This window comes from Oncorhynchus masou, chromosome 28 (assembly GCF_036934945.1).
Source record: "Oncorhynchus masou masou isolate Uvic2021 chromosome 28, UVic_Omas_1.1, whole genome shotgun sequence".
NCBI classification, from domain to species: domain Eukaryota; kingdom Metazoa; phylum Chordata; class Actinopteri; order Salmoniformes; family Salmonidae; genus Oncorhynchus; species Oncorhynchus masou.
The window spans coordinates 12,959,938-12,981,416 of record NC_088239.1 but is presented as its reverse complement, the minus strand read 5'-3'; the positions used below and the strand labels follow the sequence as shown (position 1 = coordinate 12,981,416).

Below are 21,479 nucleotides of genomic sequence, written 5' to 3'. Positions count from 1 at the left end.
AATAGACAACAGATGGAAATTTTAGGCAATTAGCAAGACACCCCCAATAAAGGAGTGGTTCTGCAGGTGATAACAACAGACCACTTCTCAGTTCCTATGCTTCCTGGCTGATGTTTTGGTCACTTTTGAATGCTGGCGGTGCTTTCACTCTAGTGGTAGCATGAGACGGAGTCTACAACCCACACAAGTGGCTCAGGTAGTGCAGTTCATCCAGGATGGCACATCAATGCGAGCTGTGGCAAGAAGGTTTGCTGTGTCGGTCAGCGTAGTGTCCAGAGCATGGAGGCGCTACCAGGAGACAGGCCAGTACATCAGGAGACGTGGAGGAGGCCGTAGGAGGGCAACAACCCAGCAGCAGGACTGCTACCTCTGCCTTTGTGCAAGGAGGAGCACTGCCAGAGCCCTGCAAAATGACCTCCATCATGCCACAAATGTGCATGTGTCTGCTCAAACGGTCAGAAACAGACTCCATGAGGGTGGTATGAAGGCCCTACGTCCACAGTTGGGGGTTGTGCTTACAGCCCAACACCGTGCAGGACGTTTGGCATTTGCCAGAGAACACCAAGATTGGCAAATTCGCCACTGGCGCCCTGTGCTCTTCACAGATGAAAGCAGGTTCTCACTGAGCACGTGACAGTCTGGAGACGCCGTGGAGAATGTTCTGCTGCCTGCAACATCCTCCAGCATGACCGGTTTGGCGGTGGGTCAGTCATGGTGTGGGGGGGCCGCACAGCCCTCCGTGTGCTTGCCAGAGGTAGCCTGACTGCCATTAGGTACCGAGATGAGATCCTCAGACCCCTTGTGAGACCATATGCTGGTGCGGTTGGCCCTGGGTTCCTCCTAATGCAAGACAAAGCTAGACTTCATGTGGCTGGAGTGTGTCAGCAGTTCCTACAAGAGGAAGGCATTGATGCTATGGACTGGCCCGCCCGCTCCCCAGACCTGAATCGAATTGAGCACATCTCGGACATCATGTCTCGCTCCATCCACCAACGCCAGGTTGCACCACAGACTGTCCAGGATTTGGCAGATGCTTTAGTCCAGGTCTGGGAGGAAATCCCTCAGGAGACCATCCGCCACCAACGCCTGGGCATGCTCCTGATGAGTAGGGAGGTCATACGGGCATGTGGAGGCCACACACACTACTGACCCTCATTTTGACTTGTTTTAAGGACATTACATCAAAGTTGGATCAGCCTGTAGTGTGGTTTTCCATTTTAATTGAGTGTGACTCCAAATCCAGACCTCCATGGGTTGATACATTTGATTTCCATTGATAATTTTTGTGTGATTTTGTTGTCAGCACATTCAACTATGTAAAGAAAATATTTCATTCATTCAGATCTAGGATGTGTTATTTTAGTGTTCCCTTTATTTTTTTGAGCAGTGTATGTCTTCATACATGTATTTAGATCTGATTGGGAGCCCCATTAGCAAGCAACAGCTAGTCAGTCTTCCTGGGGTCCAACACATAACGAAAAAGACACTACAGACAAAATCACTTTTTAAAATGTTTCCTTTATTTAACTAGGCAAATCATTTAAAAACAAGTTCTTATTTTCAATGACGGTCTAGGAACAGTGGTTTATAAGCCTTGTTCAAATGCAGTACGACAGATTTTTACCTTGTCAGCTCGGGGATTCGATTTTTCAACCTTTCGGTTACTAGTCCAACGCTCTAACCACTAGGCTACCCTGCCGCCCCAAAACACACATAAACTAAACACACCTATTTGTACATGTTATTAAACACAGCCTATATGGTTTACGTGTGAAAGAATCAATAGCTAATCAACACACTGACGCCGTTGTAACAATCACTGACCCCTCTGTCCTCAACAATAGTCAGCATAACAATACCCTTTTTATAGTCAGTGGATTATCTCTGTTCATTAACGTGGATTACATCAGATGTGAGATAATCTGAGAGGACAGCAGAGGTATCTGGAGTGCAGCATGTTCAGACTCGCACACTCAGTAGTGACCATGATTTAGTGCATATAGGGGAAATACTCCCATGAGCCTGGTGTATAGGCTACACCTGGGTTATGTTCAGTAGGGCACCGGGCTGGTACATTGGCAGTCTGTGGCAAAATGTTTAGAAACAGAAAGCAAAGAGCTTTTTTTGTCTGACACGGTCATCTAGTACCATGCCATTAAAAAATATATGTGTATGTTTCCTGCCTATAACATGTCTTTTATTAAAAACCTCCATGTTATGTCAAGTGTTTTACCGTTGTAGCACGGCCTACCAGGACACAATTCATCAATGTCCACCTCTGGAGGTGTCAGCCAGATCTGGCACCATTTGCACTATTCCCTGTATTGATCTTGAAATAGGTAATCCAGATAAACCATGAAGATATGTAAAATAACCATCACCCATTGAGTTATAAAAGAGAAGTGCGAATATAGATTTTTATTTAGTTGTATAAACCATGTCTTGGGCTGTGAGTTTTTGGTTCTGTAACAAACTAACCTTGTTTAGTCATGTTACCTGGCTGGCTAGCTAGCTAACAATATGGTACCTTGGCTATGCAATGGGAGAACTGAAATGGGATAGATAGCCAATTTGAAGAGATGCTCCAAAGTTTGGATGCATATGCCTAATCAATGTAATTCTAAGCTAAACCTGAATAAAAAATGAATGCCCTTTTCTGGCGATCCTTACATTTTTGTTTGGTGCCTAACTTCTGGGAGCGCTGTGTGAGTGGTGTGTGTGGGAGAGGGAATAAGTTAGTGAGCAAGAGTGTGAGGAAGGGAGAGTCTGTAGGCTATCTGAAGAGTAGGTTAAAGATGGTTTCATATAGGCCCTTACTGCCACAATGAACATGCAGATCATTATGCATATTGTCCCATCTCTGCAACTCCCGTACGGACGGGAGAGGCGACGGTGGAGAGCCATGTGTCCTCAGACACAACCCCGCCAGGCTACGCTGCTTCTTTACACTTCTCGCTGAACCCAGAAGCCAGCCGCACTAATGTGTCAGAGGAAACACTGTGTACTTGATGACCGTGTCAGTGTGCATTGCGCCTGGCCCGCTACAGGAGTCGCTAGAGTGCGACAGGACAAGGACAACCTGGCCGGCGAAACCCTCCCCTAACCCGGATAACGCTGGGCCAATTGTGCGCCTCCATGGGTCTCTCGGTCGCGTCCGGCTGCGACAAAGCACTGCGATGCAGTGCCTTAGACTGCTGCGCCACTCGGGAGGCCCTAACGTAATTTTTCTTAACGATTACCTCATCTCTGTACCCCACAAATACCCCGTGTGACCAGGGTTGTGTGTTCGATTCCCATGTTGAACCAGTATGAAAATGTAAGTCGCTCTGCATAAGAGCCTGTGCTTAACGACTAAAATGTAAAATGCGAACACAATGATCTGTAAGTTCCCTCGGTCGAGCAGTGAATTTCAAACACAGATTCAACCAAAGGCCAGGGAGGTTTTCCAATGCCTTGCAAAGAAGGGCACCTATTGGTAGATGGGTAAAAAATGAAAGAAAAAAAAGTAGAAAATATATATTTTTATATCTATATAGATATATATTTAAAAAATCTCAGACATTGAATGTCCCTTTGAGCATGGTGAAGTTATTAATTACACTTTGGTTGATGTATCAATAAGCCCAGTCACCACAAAGATGAGTTAGGAAATATGCCTAACTCAGTTGCCGGAGAGGAAGGAAACAGCTCACGTTTCAGGTTTCACCATAAAGCCTATGGTGACTTTAAAACAGTTGCATAGTTTAATGGCTGTAATATGAGAGAACATGAGGATGGATCAACAACATTGTAGTTACTCCACAATACTAACCTAAATGACAGATTGAGAAAAAGGAAGCCTATACAGATATTTGTTTTATTCCAAAACATGGATCCTGTTTACAAAAAGGCAGTAAAGTAAAACTGCAAAAAAATGGTCAAAGAAATAACTTCAATATCCTGAATACAAGCGTTATGTTTGGGGCAAATCCATCACAACGCATCACTGAGTACCACTCTCCATATTTTCAAGCATGGTGGTGGCTGCATCATGTTATGGGTATGCTTGTCATTGGCAAGGACTGGGGAGTTTTTTTAGGATAAAAAAAAACAGAATCTAGAGCTCAGCACAGGCAAAATCCTAGAGGAAATCCTGTTTTAGTCTGCTTTCCAACAGACACTGAGAGAGACATCTACCTTTCAGCAGGACAATAACCTAAAACATAAGGCCAGATAAAATACTCTGGAGTTGCTTACCAAGACGACATTGAATGTTCAGAGTGGCCTAGTTACAGTTTTGACTTAAATTGACTTGAATATCTATGGCAAGACTTGAAAATGGCTGTCTAGCAATGATCAACAATCAACTTGACAGAGCTTAAGGACATTTCGGGAGGAATAATGTACAAATAGTATACAATCCAGGTTGGCCAGATGTGCAAAGTTAATTGTTGCCAAAGGTGATTTAAACATGTATTGACTCAGGGGTGTGATTACTTATGTAAATCAGATATTTATGTATTTCATTTTCAATAAATTAGCAAAATGTTCTAATAGTATGTTTTAACTTTTTAATTATGGGGTATTGTGTGTAGATGGGTGAGAAATAACATCAATTGAATCCATTTTTAATTCAGGCTGTAACACAGCAAGGTGGAATAATTCAAGGGGTTTGAATACTTTCTGAGGGCACTGTATAGAAAATTACACTAAACCCCGTGGTATCGGGGTGTTACTCTGTATCGTGGTGTTACTCTGTATCGCGGTGTTACTCTGTATCGCGGTGTTACTCTGTATCGCGGTGTTACTCTGTATCGCGGTGTTACTCTGTATCGCGGTGTTACTCTGTATCGCGGTGTTACTCTGTACCGCGGTGATACTCTGTACCGCGGTGTTACTCTGTACCGCGGTGTTACTCTGTACCGCGGTGTTACTCTGTACCGCGGTGTTACTCTGTACCGCGGTGTTACTCTGTATCGCGGTGTTACTCTGTACCGGGGTGATACTCTGTATCGCGGTGTTACTCTGTACCGCGGTGATACTCGGTATCGCGGTGATACCGCTCGGTCTGGTGATACTTGGCCTGGTGTCATGCCGTTAGCAGAATGTTGGTTATGTGACAACCGCACTCTGAAAATAGGCACTTTTTCCTGCAGTTTATACTGTTGTTTTGTGTGTTTCCGTGCACATGTTGTTTGGACCCTCACCAGTTTGCATCCCTGCCTTTAATAACCCAGTGTTGTCCTCTCTGCAGCGTGCTGCTATGGCATCGAGGTATTAACCCAGTGTTGTCCTCTCTGCAGCGTGCTGCTATGCCATCGTGGTGTGTGGTATTAACCCAGTGTTGTCCTCTCTGCAGCGTGCTGCTATGGCATCGTGGTGTGTGGTATTAACCCAGTGTTGTCCTCTCTGCAGCGTGCTGCTATGGCATCGTGGTGTGTGGTATTAACCCAGTGTTGTCCTCTCTGCAGCGTGCTGCTATGGCATCGTGGTGTGTGGTATTAACCCAGTGTTGTCCTCTCTGCAGCGTGCTGCTATGGCATCGTGGTCTGTGGTATTAACCCAGTGTTGTCCTCTCTGCAGCGTGCTGCTATGGCATCGTGGTGTGTGGTATTAACCCAGTGTTGTCCTCTCTGCAGCGTGCTGCTATGGCATCGTGGTGTGTGGTATTAACCCAGTGTTGTCCTCTCTGCAGCGTGCTGCTATGGCATCGTGGTGTGTGGTATTAACCCTGTGCTGTCCTCTCTGCAGCGTGCTGCTATGGCATCGTGGTGTGTGGTATTAACCCAGTGTTGTCCTCTCTGCAGCGTGCTGCTATGGCATCGTGGTGTGTGGTATTAACCCAGTGTTGTCCTCTCTGCAGCGTGCTGCTATGGCATCGTGGTATGTGGTATTAACCCAGTGTTGTCCTCTCTGCAGCGTGCTGCTATGGCATCGTGGTATGTGGTATTAACCCAGTGCTGTCCTCTCTGCAGCGTGCTGCTATGGCATCGTGGTGTGTGGTATTAACCCAGTGTTGTCCTCTATGCAGCGTGCTGCTATGGCATCGTGGTGTGTGGTATTAACCCAGTGCTGTCCTCTCTGCAGCGTGCTGCTATGGCATCGTGGTGTGTGGTATTAACCCAGTGTTGTCCTCTCTGCAGCATGCTATGGCATCGTGCAGGTGCCCACTGGACCCTGGTTCTGCAGGAAGTGTGAATCTCAGGAGAGAGCAGCCAGAGTGGTGAGTCTGACCAATAGAGTATCAACACCGTATTCTCAGCGATGTGTTTTATACTACAGTTTCCGCTAATATTTAGCCAGTACTTTATAGGAAATTGTGTTATTACTATCTGCTACTTACTTCAAAGAATTCAACACAATTGGCAACTACCTGGTAGCAAACAGTACCGTGTAGTGCTTATATTAAAGGATCCAAAACAAGTAGTTAATTGGATATTACAGTGTAAAATGTTACATTGTGGCAAGATCTGACAGAGCCAGTCAGTCATGGCAGCATCAGACATGCTTAAGAAGCCCACAGTATATTTCTCATAGGGAAAACAACAGCATCCCTGCCTGTACTTTCCTCAGCCTGGCTGTAGAAACAGTTGAACAGTGCGGTCATACTCGCTTGTGATATTGTGTGGACAAAAATAGTCGGGAAGAGGATTTTCTTATTTTTTCTTCTGAGGGATGGTAGACATCCTGTGGGAGTAGCTGGTGTGAAATGGGCAGGACTGGAGGGATACACACACAACACACTCGCTCTATCACACATGGGAAAGGGAAACCGTCTTGGGCAGCAGATAGTGGGTTTGTGTGTTAGGAGAGGTTGGGGTGAACTAGGCTCTCCCTTCCTCATAGTAGTAACCACACAGTATGACGGAGCTGGATGTGGGAGCTATGGCATCGAAGCCCACTTACACCTATTTGATAGTGTTGGATCAGTGGTTACTGAAAATACTGGGTGTGTCAGAGTGTGTATGAGAGAAAGGGAGTAGGGTACATGCTTGTGTGTGTTTCTAGTATGTAGAGCCTTCAGAAGGTATTCACACCCCTTGACCTTTTTCAGATTTTGTTGTTAGTCTGAATTTAAAATAGATTAAATTGAGATGTTGTTGTCACTGGCCGACACACACAATACCCCATATGTCAAAGTGGAATTATATATATTTTTTAAATTTGTATAAATTAATACAAAAATAAAAAGGTGAAATGTCTTGAGTCAATAAGTATTAAAAAGCCCTTAATTAACAAGTCCCATAATAAGTTGCATGGACTCACTCTGTGTGCAATAAGTGTTTAGCATGATTTTTGAATGACTGCCTCATCTCTGTACCCCACAGGGAGGCCAATGGGGACTTTAATTGCATTAATGGCTGTGATATGAGAACTGAGGATGGATCAACAACATTGTAGTTACTCCACAGTACAAACCTAATTGACAGAGTAAAAAGAAGTCTGTACAGAATACATATACTCAAATACTGTTTGCATCCATGCACTAATTAGATTTATTAAGAACCACAGTAGCCGACGCCAATGGCGACAGGTAGTCTGACTGGCGTCCGACACACAACGAAAAACACATTACAGGTTCCATACTTTACACTTTACATACTACATGTTTTTTGTTTGTGTGTGTGAGCGTGTGTGTGTGTGTGTGTGTGTGTGTGTGTGTGTGTGTGTGTGATCGAACGCATATCTGCATCGATCAGTTACACATACCTGACGATAAATACTCACAACGTGTAGGTCACATGGGGGAGAGGTGTTGTGCCGTAACGTGTTTGGGTTCCCGAGTGGCGCAGCAGTCAAAAGCACTGCATCTCAGTGCTAGAGGCGTCACTACAGACCCTGGTTCGATTTCAGGCTGTATCACAACCGGCCATGATTGGGAGTCCCAAAGGGCGACACATAATTGACCCGGCGTCATTAGGGTTTGGTCGGGGTAGGCCGTCATTGTCAATAAGAATTTGTTCTTAACTGACTTGCCTAGTTAAATAAAGGTTTAATAAAAAATAACATGTTTGAAACCATGTTTACTTGCACTATATAAGATGGGAGTTCCATGCACTCATGTCTCTGTATAATGATGTATGTTTACTTGAATTTATTTTGGACCTGGGCACTGTGAAAACACCCCTGGTGGGGTGTGTGTCTGTGTGTCTTTACAACCATTGAATATATATTTTGACCCTGACAGTTTACAGTCTAAAGTAACACTAAGTAATTTAGTCTCCTCAACTTGTGCGAAAGCCACACCATTCGTTACCAGATTCAGCTGAGGTCTAGAACTTAGGGAATGATTTGTAACAAATACAAAGCTCTTAGTTTTAGAGATGTTCAGGAGCAGTTTGTTACTGGCCACCCATTCCAAAACAGACTGCAACTCTTTAAGGGTTTCAGTGATTCCATTAGCTGTGGTTGCTGATGTGTATATGTTTGAATCCTCAGCATACATGAACACACATGCTTTGTTTTAATGCTAGTGGCAGGTCATTGGTAAAACAAATCTAAAAATTCCCGAGTGGCCGAGTTACAGTTTTGACTTAAATCTACACTGAACAAAAATATAAACGCAACATGCAACAATTTCAAAGATTTTACTGAGTTACAGTTCATATAAGGAAGTCAGTCAACTGAAATAAATTCATTAGGCCCTAATCTATGGATTTCACATCACTGGGAATACAGATATGCATCTGTTGGTCACAGATACTGACCAGCATTTGCCTCATGCAGCGCGGCACATCTCCTTCACATAAGAGTTGATCAGGCTGTTGATTGTGGCCTGTGGAATGTCCCACTCCTCATCAATGGCTGTGCAAAGTTGCTGGATATTGGCAGAAACTGGAACACACTGTTTTACGCATCGATCCAGAGCATCCCAAACATGCTCAATTGGGGACATGTCTGGTGAGTAGGCAGGTCATGGACATTTTCAGTTTACAGGAATTGTGTACAGATTCTTGCGTCATGGGGCTTGCATTATCATGCTAAAACACGAGGCCCTCAGGATCACAATGGCCCTCAGGATCTTGTCACGGTTTGTCTCTGCATTCAAATTGACATCAATGAAATGCAGTTGTATTCGTTATCCGTAGCTTATGCCTGCCCGTACCATAACCCCACAGCCACCATGGGGCACTCATCAGCAAATCGCTCTCCAACACGACGCCATACACGCTATCTGCCCAGTACAGTTGAAACCGGGATACATCCGTGAAGTGCACACTTCTCCAGCATGCCAGTGGCCATTGAAGGTGAGCATTTGCCCACTGAAGTCAGTTAAGACTACGAACTGCAGTCCAGTCAAGACCCCGGTCAGGACAGCGAGCACCCAGATGAGATTCCCTGAGACGGTTTCTGACAGGTTGTACAGGAATTCTTTGGTTGTGCAAACCCACAGTTTTGTCAGCTGTCTGGGTGGCTGGTCTCACGATGCTGGATGTGGAGGTCCTGGGCTGGCGTGGTTACACAGGGTCTGCAGTTGTGAGGCCGGTTGGACGTACTGCAAAATTCTGTAAAACGACGTTGGAGGCTGCTTAAGGTAAAGAAATTAACATTTAAATTCTCTGGCAACAGCTCTGGTGGACATTCCTGCAGTCAGCATGTCAATTGCACTCTTCCTCAAAACTTTAAACATCTGTGGCATTGTGTTGTGTGACAAAACTGCACATTATAGAGTGGCCTTTTTATTGTCCCTAGCGCAAGGTGCACCTATGTAATTTGATCATGACGTTTCATCAGCTTGTTGGTATGCCACACCTGTTAGGTGGATGGATTATGTTGGTAAAGGAGAAATCCTCACTAACAGGGATGTAAACCACATTTGAGAAGCTTTTTGTGCATATGGTAAAATTCTGCAATCTCTTATTTTAGCTCATGAAACGTGTACTTAAATCTATGGCAAGACCAGAAAATAGTTGTCTAGCAATGATCAACAAACAATTTGACAGAGCTTGAAGAATTTTGAAAATAATAATGGGCAAATGGTGTACAATCCAGTTGTGGAAAGGTCTTCGAGACTTACCCTGAAAGACTAACATCTATAATTGCTACCAAAGGTGCTGATAACATGTACTGACTTCAATTTATTTTCTAAAAACATGTTTTCGCTTTGTCATTATGGGGTATTGTGTGTAGATGGGTGAGAATTTGTTTTATTTATTCCAATTAGAATTCAGCCTATAACACAACCAAATGTGGCATTTGTCAAGGGGTATGAATACTTTCGGAAGGCACTGTATATCTTTTTGTGTGTAATTGTATGGTAAAGAGTTTTGCTAAAGGTCCATGTCTCCCTCCTGTCTCCTTTCTCTGCAGAGGTGTGAGCTGTGCCCCCACAAAGATGGTGCACTCAAGAGGACAGATAACGGAGGTAAGAGTCATCTATCTACGATTGGTGTGTTGTGTGTAACTGATTTTGGCTGGAGCAAAAACCTGTCCTTGTCATTCACGAGAGTACTCCCATCAAGTATTGGCACACACACACAGGGCTGTTGGCATCCCACAAGGTTCTGTGGTTAGCCCATGCTGATGTTTTTCTCATTAATGGGATGTGTTTGGCCTGCTTAATTAAGGTGCCGATTTATATGTATTGCAATTCTATGTGTTGCGATTTGATACTGTGATTTTATTGCGATTCATTGGTCCAAACATATTGCTCGCCATATGTCTGCTGCAGAGGGACAAGAGAGAGCCATGAGAAAATTAGTTTTGATCAGTCATGGAAATAAATATTCAGTCATGGAAAACAAATTGGCTCCTTATTTAAAAAGAAAATGGACAACAACCTATAAAGAACACATACTGGAGTTTTGGTGTAGGTACAGCCAAATAGCATTATATTAGTATATATTTTGTGATCTGTTAGAATCATAGAAATGGAATGAGTAGGCTATTCTAATTCTATTGTTGGTGTTTGGCATGACAATGAAATGAAAAAGCCAGTATAGTTGTGACAGGGTAGAAGCCAATGTGTTTGTCAGTGTTTCCCAGGGGAACCTAATTACCCATGTGGTGAGAGTAGGCAACAACACCTCCACCACTCTCACCCTCAACACGGGAGAACCTCAAGGGTGAGTGCTTCGTCTCCTCCTGTACTCACTGTTCATCCACAACTGCGTGGCCAAGCACGACTCCAACACCACCATCAAGTTTGCTGACGACACGACGGTGGTAGGCCTAATCACAGACGGCGATGAGACTGACCTCCTCCGTGGAGGCTGAGACAACATCCTTCAATGTCAGTAAGACCACGGAGCTGATAGTGGACTACAGCATCCACATCGTTGGGGCAGTAGTGGAGTGGGTCCAGAGCTTCAAGTTCCTTGGTGTCCACATCACTAAGGACTTAACATGGTCCACACACACCCGCATTCTCGTGAAGAGGACACGACAGTGCCTCTTCCCCCTCAGGAAGCTGAAAAGATTTGGCATGGTCTCTTCAATCCTCCAGATGTTCTACAGCTGCACCATTGAGAGCATCTTGACCTGATGTACCACCGCTTGGTATGGCAAATGCACCACCCTGGACCGCAAAGCGCAACAGAGGGTGGTGCGGACAGCCCAGTACATCACTAGGGCTGAGCTCCCTGCCATCCAGGACCTCTATATAAGGCGTGTCAGAGGAAGGACAGAAGAATTGGCAAAGACTTCAGCCACCCAAACCATAGTCTGTTCACTGCTACCGTCCGGCAAATGGTACCGGAGCATTGGCTCTCTCCGAGATCACGTCCAGCCCCAAGACTGCTAAATAAGGAATTTAATGGTTACACAGACTATCTGCGCTGACCCTATCTTGCACTGACTCAATGCACACTCACAAGACTAGATAAACACAGTACACTGACACCCACACACATTCACATACACTACACTACATACGCACACACACATACGCCTGCCAACAACAAGCATACGACACAAGACACAAACCTACACTTTAACACGCAAATGCTTCTGCTACTCTCTTCTTTGTTTCTCTAATCTATCCTGATGCTTAGCTACTTTACCCTGTCTTCTTGTACATATCTACCTAAAATATTTTATATACAGTGCCTTGCGAAAGTATTCGGCCCCCTTGAACTTTGCGACCTTTTGCCACATTTCAGGCTTCAAACATAAAGATATAAAACTGTATTTTTTTGTGCAGAATCAACAACAAGTGGGACACAATCATGAAGTGGAACGACATTTATTGGATATTTCAAACTTTTTTAACAAATCAAAAACTGAAAAATTGGGCGTGCAAAATTATTCAGCCCCTTTACTTTCAGTGCAGCAAACTCTCTCCAGAAGTTCAGTGAGGATCTCTGAATGATCCCATGTTGACCTAAATGACTAATGATGATAAATACAATCCACCTGTGTGTAATCAAGTCTCCGTATAAATGCACCTGCACTGTGATAGTCTCAGAGGTCCGTTAAAAGCGCAGAGAGCATCATGAAGAACAAGGAACACACCAGGCAGGTCTGAGATACTGTTGTGAAGAAGTTTAAAGCCGGATTTGGATACAAAAAGATTTCCCAAGCTTTAAACATCCCAAGGAGCACTGTGCAAGCGATTAATATTGAAATGGAAGGAGTATCAGACCACTGCAAATCTACCAAGACCTGGCCGTCCCTCTAAACTTTCAGCTCATACAAGGAGAAGACTGATCAGAGATGCAGCCAAGAGGCCCATGATCACTCTGGATGAACTGCAGAGAACTACAGCTGAGGTGGGAGACTCTGTCCATAGGACAACAATTAGTCGTATATTGCACAAATCTGGCCTTTATGGAAGAGTGGCAAGAAGAAAGCCATTTCTTAAAGATATCCATAAAAAGTGTCGTTTAAAGTTTGCCACAAGCCACCTGGGAGACACACCAAACATGTGGAAGAAGGTGCTCTGGTCAGATGAACCCAAAATTGAACTTTTTGGCAACAATGCAAAACGTTATGCTTGGCGTAAAAGCAACACAGCTCATCACGCTGAACACACCATCCCCACTGTGAAAACATGGTGGTGGCAGCATCATGGTTTGGGCCTGCTTTTCTTCAGCAGGGACAGGGAAGATGGTTAAAATTGATGGGAAGATGGATGGAGCCAAATACAGGACCATTCTGGAAGAAAACCTGATGGAGTCTGCAAAAGACCTGAGACTGGGACGGAGATTTGTCTTCCAACAAGACAATGATCCAAAACATAAAGCAAATGCTCTCCATCCAACCTCACTGAGCTCGAGCTGTTTTGCAAGGAGGAATGGGAAAAAATTTCAGTCTCTCGATGTGCAAAACTGATAGACATACCCCAAGCGACTTACAGCTGTAATCACAGCAAAAGGTGGCGCTACAAAGTATTAACTTAAGGGGGCTGAATAATTTTGCACGCCCAATTTTTCAGTTTTTGATTTGTTAAAAAAGTTTGAAATATCCAATAAATGTCGTTCCACTTCATGATTGTGTCCCACTTGTTGTTGATTCTTCACAAAAAAATACAGTTTTATATCTTTATGTTTGAAGCCTGAAATGTGTCAAAAGGTCGCAAAGTTCAAGGGGGCCGAATACTTTCGCAAGGCACTGTAGCTTCAGTTGAAGTCGGAAGTTTGCATACACCTTAGCCAAATACATTAACTCAGTTTTTCACAATTCCTGACATTTAATCCCAGTAAAAATTCCCTGTCTTAGGTCAGTTAAGATCACCACTTTATTTTAAGAATGTGAAATAGTAGAGAGAATTATTTCAGCTTTTATTTCTGGAATCACTAGTGGGTCAGAAGTTTACATACACTCAATTAGTATTTGGTAGCATTGCCTTTAAATGGTTTAATTTGGGTTAAATGTTTCGGGTAGCCTTCCACAAGCTTCCCACAATAAGTTGGGTGAGTTTTGGCCCATTCCTCCTGACAGAGCAGGTGTAACTGATTCAGGTTTGTAGGCCTCCTTGCTCGCACACGCTTTTTCAGTTCTGCCCCACATTTTCTATAGGATTGAGGTCAGGGCTTTGTGATGCCCACTTCAATACCTTGACTTTTTTGTCCTTACGCCATTTCACCACAACTTTGGAAGTATGCGTGGGGTCATTGTCCATTTGGAAGACCCATTTGCGATCAAGCTTTAACTTCCTGACTGATGTCTTGAGATGTTGCTTCAATATATCCACATAATTTTCCTACCTCACGAAGCCATCTATTTTGTGAAGTGCACCAGTCCCTCCTGAGGCAAGGCACCCCCACAACATGATGCTGCCACCACCGTGCTTCACGGTTGAGATGGTGTTCTTTGCCTTGCAAGCCTCCCCTTTTTCCTCCAAACATAACGATGGTCATTATAGCCAAACAGTTCTATTTTTGTTTCATCAGCCCAGAGGACATTTCTCCAAAAACTACGATCTTTGTCCCCATGTGCAGTTGCAAACCATAGTCTGGCTTTTTTTATGGCAGTTTTGGAGCAGTAGGTTCTTCCTTGCCGATTGGCCTTTCAGGTTATTTCGATATAGGACTTGTTTTACTGTGGATATAGATACTTTTGTACCGGTTTCCTCCAGCATCTTCACAAGGTCCTTTGCTGCTGTTCTGGGACTGATTTGCACTTTTCGCACCAAAGTACGTTCATCTCTAGGAGACAGAACGTGTCTCCTTCCTGAGCGGTATGTCGTCTGCGTGGTCCCATGGTGTTTATACTTGCGTACTATTGTTTGTACAGATGAACGTGGTACCTTCAGGCATTTGGAATTGCTCCCAAGGATGAACCAGACTTGTGGAGGTCTCCAGTTTTTTTCTGTGGTCTTGGCTGATTTCTTTGGATTTTCCCATGATGTCAAGCAAAGAGGCACTGAGTTTGAAGGTAGGCCTTGAAATACATCCACAGGTACACCTCCAATTGACTCAAATTATGTCAATTAGCCTATCAGAAGCTTCTAAAGCCATGACATTTTCTGGAATTTTCCAAGCTGTTTAAAGGCACAGTCAACTTTGTGTATGTAAACTTATGACCGAATGGAATTGTGATACAGTGAATTATAAGTGAAATAATCTGTCTGTAAACAATGGTTGGAAAAATGACTTGTGTCATGCACAAAGTCGATGTCCTAACCGACTTGCCAAAACTATAGTTTGTTAACAAGAAATTTGTGAAGTGGTTGAAAAACTAGTTTTAATGACTAAACTAAGTGTATGTAAACTTCCGACTTCAACTGTATATACAGCTCCTTTCTTGATAATTTTATTCCTTTTGTGTTACTATTTTTCTCTATCATTTTTTAACTATTGTTGGGAAGGGCTCGTAAGCAAGCATTTCACAGTTAAATCCTGCGCATGTGACGAATAACATTTTATTTATTTTGAAAAGAGATGTTATATTCAGATGAAGATTTTAGAATATTCTTCACCTATTTCTCTCTGATTCAGGACATGTCTTGACACAAGTAACATATTGGCACCACCACTGGCAGCAAGATAGCCCTAGCTCCATAGTCTTTGCTATATCTCAATGTACTTAGCTAGCTGGTTAGCAATTATCATTAGCGGCTAATGCTTTTTTTTAGGCACATGTGAAGCTTGATAACTAACCAACGGTTTGTGTAGATGAAGATACACAGGTGGATTGATGTGAAGAAGCAAAGTTGGAATAAGCAACATCCTTGTTTCTTGACTGCATGGGCTAGAGCTAACAGAAGCATGCATTGCAGACTCTGGTTGAGTGAGTGAATCTAACAGCCAGCTGTGCCTGATTGAGTGGCGGGGCATGGTGTGTGTCGAAAGCAAGTTGCCGCATTTGAGAGGGAGGGAGACTGGAGAGAGATGACAGAGTAAACTATAGGGCTTCAAAAAAATTGCAGCCTTTTGCGACATGGATATTGCATATGCCAACCTCGCAATTTCGATTAAATTTAGATGAATTGTGCAGCCCTACGTGTGTGTGTGTGTGTGTGTGTGTGTTTATGAGGGGGCGGTCCAGGCTGGAGTTAACAGGGCTCTGAGGAGGTTCCTCTCTGGGTTCACCAGGAGTTCAGAGCGAATACTGTAAACGTGTGTGTGTGTGTGTGTGTGTGTGTGTGTGTGGGAGGGAGGCACAGCTGTAGGATTGTGACCTGGCCTGTGGGGAGACATCAAAACATCACACACCGTTTTACTGCTAGCTCTTTTGTAGCTCTCTCTCGTGCGGTAGTAGTCCCAGGTGTTTTTTAGGTGAGGCTGCCGCCTGCAGTGCCAGAAGGTAAACAGGGATTAATCTGTTAGGTAAACGTCTGGCTTGGTTTCAAGTGGTAAACTTCACATGAGGTACAGCGCAGGGAGACAGAGAGCAATCTGTAACTGTGTTTTTGTGTGTCAGGGTTTCCGTTAACTGGTAATAGCTGTTTTTTTAAACGTTTGTTTTGTTGAGCCAATAAATAAAATTAGCACCAACCAATTGTCCGGGGGAAAAATCCCATTGCCTGATAATGCTTTTTAGCCTATTCATTGTTGGGAATACCAGTTGATGTAAATACATTTGACCAGTCCTGCTTAACGGTCTATGGGTTAAGTTACTTAATTTTGTGGAATGAAATTGGCGCTTGTGTATATTCGTTATGTACAGCGCCTTCAGACAGTATTCATACCTCTTGACTTATTCCACATTTTGTTAAAAGCCTGAATTCAAAATGGATTAAATCGTTTTTTTCTCACCCATTTACACACACTACCCCATAATTACAACGTGGAAACAAGTTTTTAGAAATGTTTTTAAGTTTATTGAAAATGAAATATGTAATTTACATAAATATTCACAATATTCAATACTTTGTACAATCACCTTTGGCAGCTGCAAGTCTTTCTGGGTAAGTCTCTTGAGAGCTTTCCAGAACTGGAATGTGTAACATTTGCCCATTATTATTTTCAAAATTATTCGAGCTCTGTGAAATTGGTTCTTGATCATTGCTAGGCAACCATTTTCAGGTCTTACCATAGATTTTGAAGTAGATTTAAATCAAAACTAACTCAGCCACTCAGGAACATTCACGTCTTCTTGGTAAGCAACTCCAGTGTAGATTTGACCTTGTGTTTTAGGTTATTGTCCTGCTGGAAGGTGAATTCATCTCGGTGTCTGGTGGAAAGCCGACTGAACCAGGTATTCCTCTAGGATTTTGCCTATGCTTAGCTCCATTCTGTAATTTTTAAATTTTATATTCTGTATTTTTCCCCCTTTCTCTCCCCAATTTTGATCTTATTTCATCGCTGCAACTCCCCGACAGGCTCAGGAGAGGCAAAGGTCGAGTCATACGTCCTCCGAAACGTGACCCGCCAAACTGCGTTTCTTCAGTTGCCAGCTGCACCAATAGGTCGGAGGAAACACCGTTCAACTGACGACCAAAGTCATCCTGCAGGCGCCCGGCCCGCCGCAAGGAGTTGCTAGAGTGCGACGAGCCAAGTAATGCCCCCCCCCCAGCCTAACCCGGACGACGCTGGACCAATTGTTTGCCACCCTATGGGACTCCCGGTCACGTTCGGCTGTGACACAGCCTGGGATCACACCCGGGTCTGTAATGACTCCTCAAGCACTGCAATGCAGTGTCTTCGACCACTGCGCCACTTGGGAGGCCCCTGTTTCTTATTTTATCTGACAAACGCCCCAGTTCTTAACTATTAGAAGCAAACCCATAACAAGATGCAGCCAACACTATGCTTGAAAATATGGAGAGTGGTACTTAGTAATGTGTTCTATTGGAGTTGACCCAAACTTTGCGTTCAGGACCGAAAGTGAATTGCTTTGCCACATTTTTTTGCTGCATTACTTAAGTGCCTGGTTGCAAACAGGATGCATGTTTTGGAATATTTTTATTCTGTATAGGCTCCTTTTTGTCTCTCTCAATTAGGTTACTATTGTGGAGTGATTAGTGTTGTTGATCCATCTTCATTTTTTCCCTACAGCCATTAAACTCAAGCCACTACAGCCATTAAACTCTGTTTTAAAGTCACCATTGGCCTCATGGTGAAATCCCTGAGGGGTTTCCTTCCTCTCTGGCAACTGAGTTATGAAGGACGTCTGTATCTTTATAGTGACTGGGTGTATTGATACATCATCCAAAGTGTAATTAATAACTTCACCATGCTCAAAGGGGAATTCAATGTCTGTTTCTTTTTTTCCCACCCATCTACCAATAGGAGCCCTTCTTTTGGTCTTTGTGGTTGAATCTGTGTTTGAAATTCACTGCTCGACTGAGGGACCTTACAGGTATTTCTTATCTGTAAGGTCCCTTTTTTGCACACAGTGAGTCCATGCAATTTATTATGTGACTTGTTAGGCAAATGTTTACTCCTGAACTTATGTCGGCTTTCCATAATAAATGCGTTGAATACTCAAGACATATCAGCTTTTCATTTTTAATTCCTTTCACAGCATGGCCTATTGAATGTAGGCCAGTTACAAACACATCTCAATTTAATCACACGCTCACAGCATACAGATACAGAGCCCTTATCAGACAGAGCTTTTATAAGTCCAATCATGTGTAAAAAAAAAACAACAACAGAAAAACAATGCTTGGGCCACGATTTAAAAAGAGCTACTGTTCATATTTCTCAACTGGTAATTGAAACGCACTTCCAGTTCGCCATTCAAATGCATTGGCAACGGAAGGCAGGCTTCATCAGCGTGTCACACACCACTTTGCAATGAGCTGGAGGCCGTATGCATTTTGAAAACATAAAGCTACTTTGTTTGAAACCTGAATGTTTTACCACATATATTGAAGCATGTTTTTACCTTGCTTCAAATTAGCCTAGGCAAAATCCGTGGAGGCAATATTTTTAAAAATAAAGACTTCCATATGCCATTGAAACCAGTAGCCTGTTTCAATGGCTGTTTCTCATTCTATTGGTTGTCAACTTTCTTTTTCCAGTTGCCAAATACACATTTGCGCATAACCGACAGCCTTTTGTGCAATGCTGCTCTAATAATGTTGAGGAATAATATTTTATAAACATTTTAAGCAAAATGTTCTTGTGTTTAAATGTGTTTTTTTTTTAATGTAGCTTAGTCCTGCTGGTTGTATAAATTTTATTTGAATTTAGGATCTATCACCCCGCAGCTGCCCCAGAGTCTTTGGGCTATTTCTCTCTCCAAACTGACCAATAGAATATGTCAAATGTTCTACCATGTGGGATAGTAGATTGACAGGCTCATAGGTGGCGTGTCCATAAGGCTAGGGGAAGCTAAGCTTACCCAAATGATTTAGCCTAATTAGCCTACTCCTGTTAATACAGAAATCAATCAAATCATGCAAAATAGGCTAGTAAAGCATGATTTGACCACAGAGGATCATTAGCTTCACCGAGCCTACAAAATAAAAATGTGTGCATTGTTTTAAATTGCGTTGCCTACAGTCGGATGGAAAAGGCAAAAACTAAATAGATTAGTGATGCACCGATATCCAATAATTTTCTTACCGAAACAAAGATACCGATATTTTCCTTGACGAAAAAAAAGATAGAGATTATTTTACATTTTAGCGGCCTTTCAAGCATTCTAGTACAGTTAAATAGTAAACACTGCATCTCAGTGCAAGAGGTGTTACTACAGTCCCTGGTTCGGATCCAGCCACATCTGGCCGTGATGGGGAGTCCCATAGGACGGCACACAATTGGCCCAGCATTGGCCGGGGTAGGCTGTCATTGTAAATAATATACTTGCCTAGTTAAATAAAGGTTACACACACAGACATCACACTGACCCCCAACACGTTTTTGTTGGCATTTACGTATGTCCCCATTACCAGTAAAACATAATCATTTAGGTATGTCCCCATTACCAGTAAAACATAATCATTTAGGTATGTCCCCATAACCAGTAAAACAATCATTTAGGTATGTCCCCATTACCAGTAAAACAATCATTTAGGTATGTCCCCATTACCAGTAAATCATAATCATTTACGAATGTCCCCATTACCAGTAAAACATAATCATTTACAAATATCCCCATTACCAGTAAAACATAATCATTTACGTATGTCCCCATTACCAGTAAATAATTTACGTATGTCCCCATTACCAGTAAAACAATCATTTAGGTATGTCCCCATTACCAGTAAAACATAATCATTTAGGTATGTCCCCATTACCAGTAAAACATAATCATTTAGGTATGTCCCCATTACCAGTAAAACATAATCATTTAGGTATGTCCCCATTACCAGTAAAACAATCATTTAGGTATGTCCCCATTACCAGTAAAACATAATCATTTAGGTATGTCCCCATTACCAGTAAAACATAATCATTTAGGTATGTCCCCATTACCAGTAAAACATAATCATTTACGTATGTCCCCATTACCAGTAAAACATAATCATTTAGGTATGTCCCCATTACCAGTAAAACATAATCATTTACGTTTGTCCCCTTTACCAGTGAGACATAATCATTTAGGTATGTCCCCATTACCAGTAAAACATAATCATTTACGAATGTCCCCATTACCAGTAAAACATAATCATTTAGGTATGTCCCCATTACCAGTAAAACATAATCATTTAGGTATGTCCCCATTACCAGTAAAACATAATCATTTAGGTATGTCCCCATTACCAGTAAAACATAATCATTTAGGTATGTCCCCATTACCAGTAAAACATAATCATTTAGGTATGTCCCCATTACCAGTAAAACAATCATTTAGGTATGTCCCCATTACCAGTAAATCATAATCATTTACGAATGTCCCCATTACAGTAAAACATAATCAAAAATGTCTTTCACTTACTTCCCGTGTTGTTTTGTTAATTTCTTCACTAGTTCCGTTCTCAACCAGGATTTCTATGGAACGCCGCTTGGGTCTTTGTGTGCCAATAACGATACACGTCAAATAACACTATTTGACGTGTCAAATAACCTTGTTGACTTGTTGACCAACCAGAGTCTGAATATGACTGCACGTCCGTCACACAATAACGTAACGCATTCATACATTTTTCACGTCATTACACATTGATGACACTATCACTCACTGTGTAACTCCGGTAGGGCAACATCTGAAACACATCACACTTGGTAGTGTGTACCGATGCTCCAGCAGTCGGCGAAAGCCAACATCGCCCACGACAGAGAACGGTTGATTGTCAAGGGCAATGTCACCATTGGCTTTAATGGTTTTTTGCCTTTGAGTTGTCTTGCTGAAAATTTCTTACTCTTTCAAATGACTGCTGGTTGACTGCTCGATCCACACAGCAGAAATTGTGGGCGAGGTGAGGGATTCTGTGTTGCACGTGTAGCGCCAAATTTTACATGGGGTTATTACGTCATGTACCTTCGTTTATATAGGTTGCTAGATCGAATTCCCGAGCTGACAAGGTAAAACTCTGTAGTTCTGCCCTTGAACAAGGCAGTTAACCCACTGTTCCTAGGCTGTCATTGTAAATAAGGATTTGTTCTTAACTGACTTGCCCAATTAAATAAAGGTTTAAAAAAACATATAGGTATGTACGGTAGCTTTTACATCAGTTTTTAACTAGACATCGGGCCGATACCGATGTTGGCATTTTTAGCTAA

At 42.8% G+C, this 21,479-nt stretch overlaps 1 protein-coding gene across 7 annotated transcripts in view; it reads left to right on the top strand.

The window, feature by feature from the left end:
• Nucleotides 1–21,479, top strand: part of LOC135517169 (protein AF-10-like) — an 89,836-nt gene that overhangs the window by 16,297 nt on the left and 52,060 nt on the right. For 4 of the 7 annotated variants that reach the window (XM_064941231.1, XM_064941230.1, XM_064941229.1 and 1 more), the window contains exons 2-3: nt 6,123–6,202; nt 10,291–10,345. In XM_064941231.1, the coding sequence (XP_064797303.1) occupies nt 6,123–6,202; nt 10,291–10,345 (135 nt within the window). The remainder of the gene's footprint in view (nt 1–6,122; nt 6,203–10,290; nt 10,346–21,479) is intronic. The other 3 variants (XM_064941233.1, XM_064941235.1, XM_064941232.1) reach the window with 1 other exon arrangement.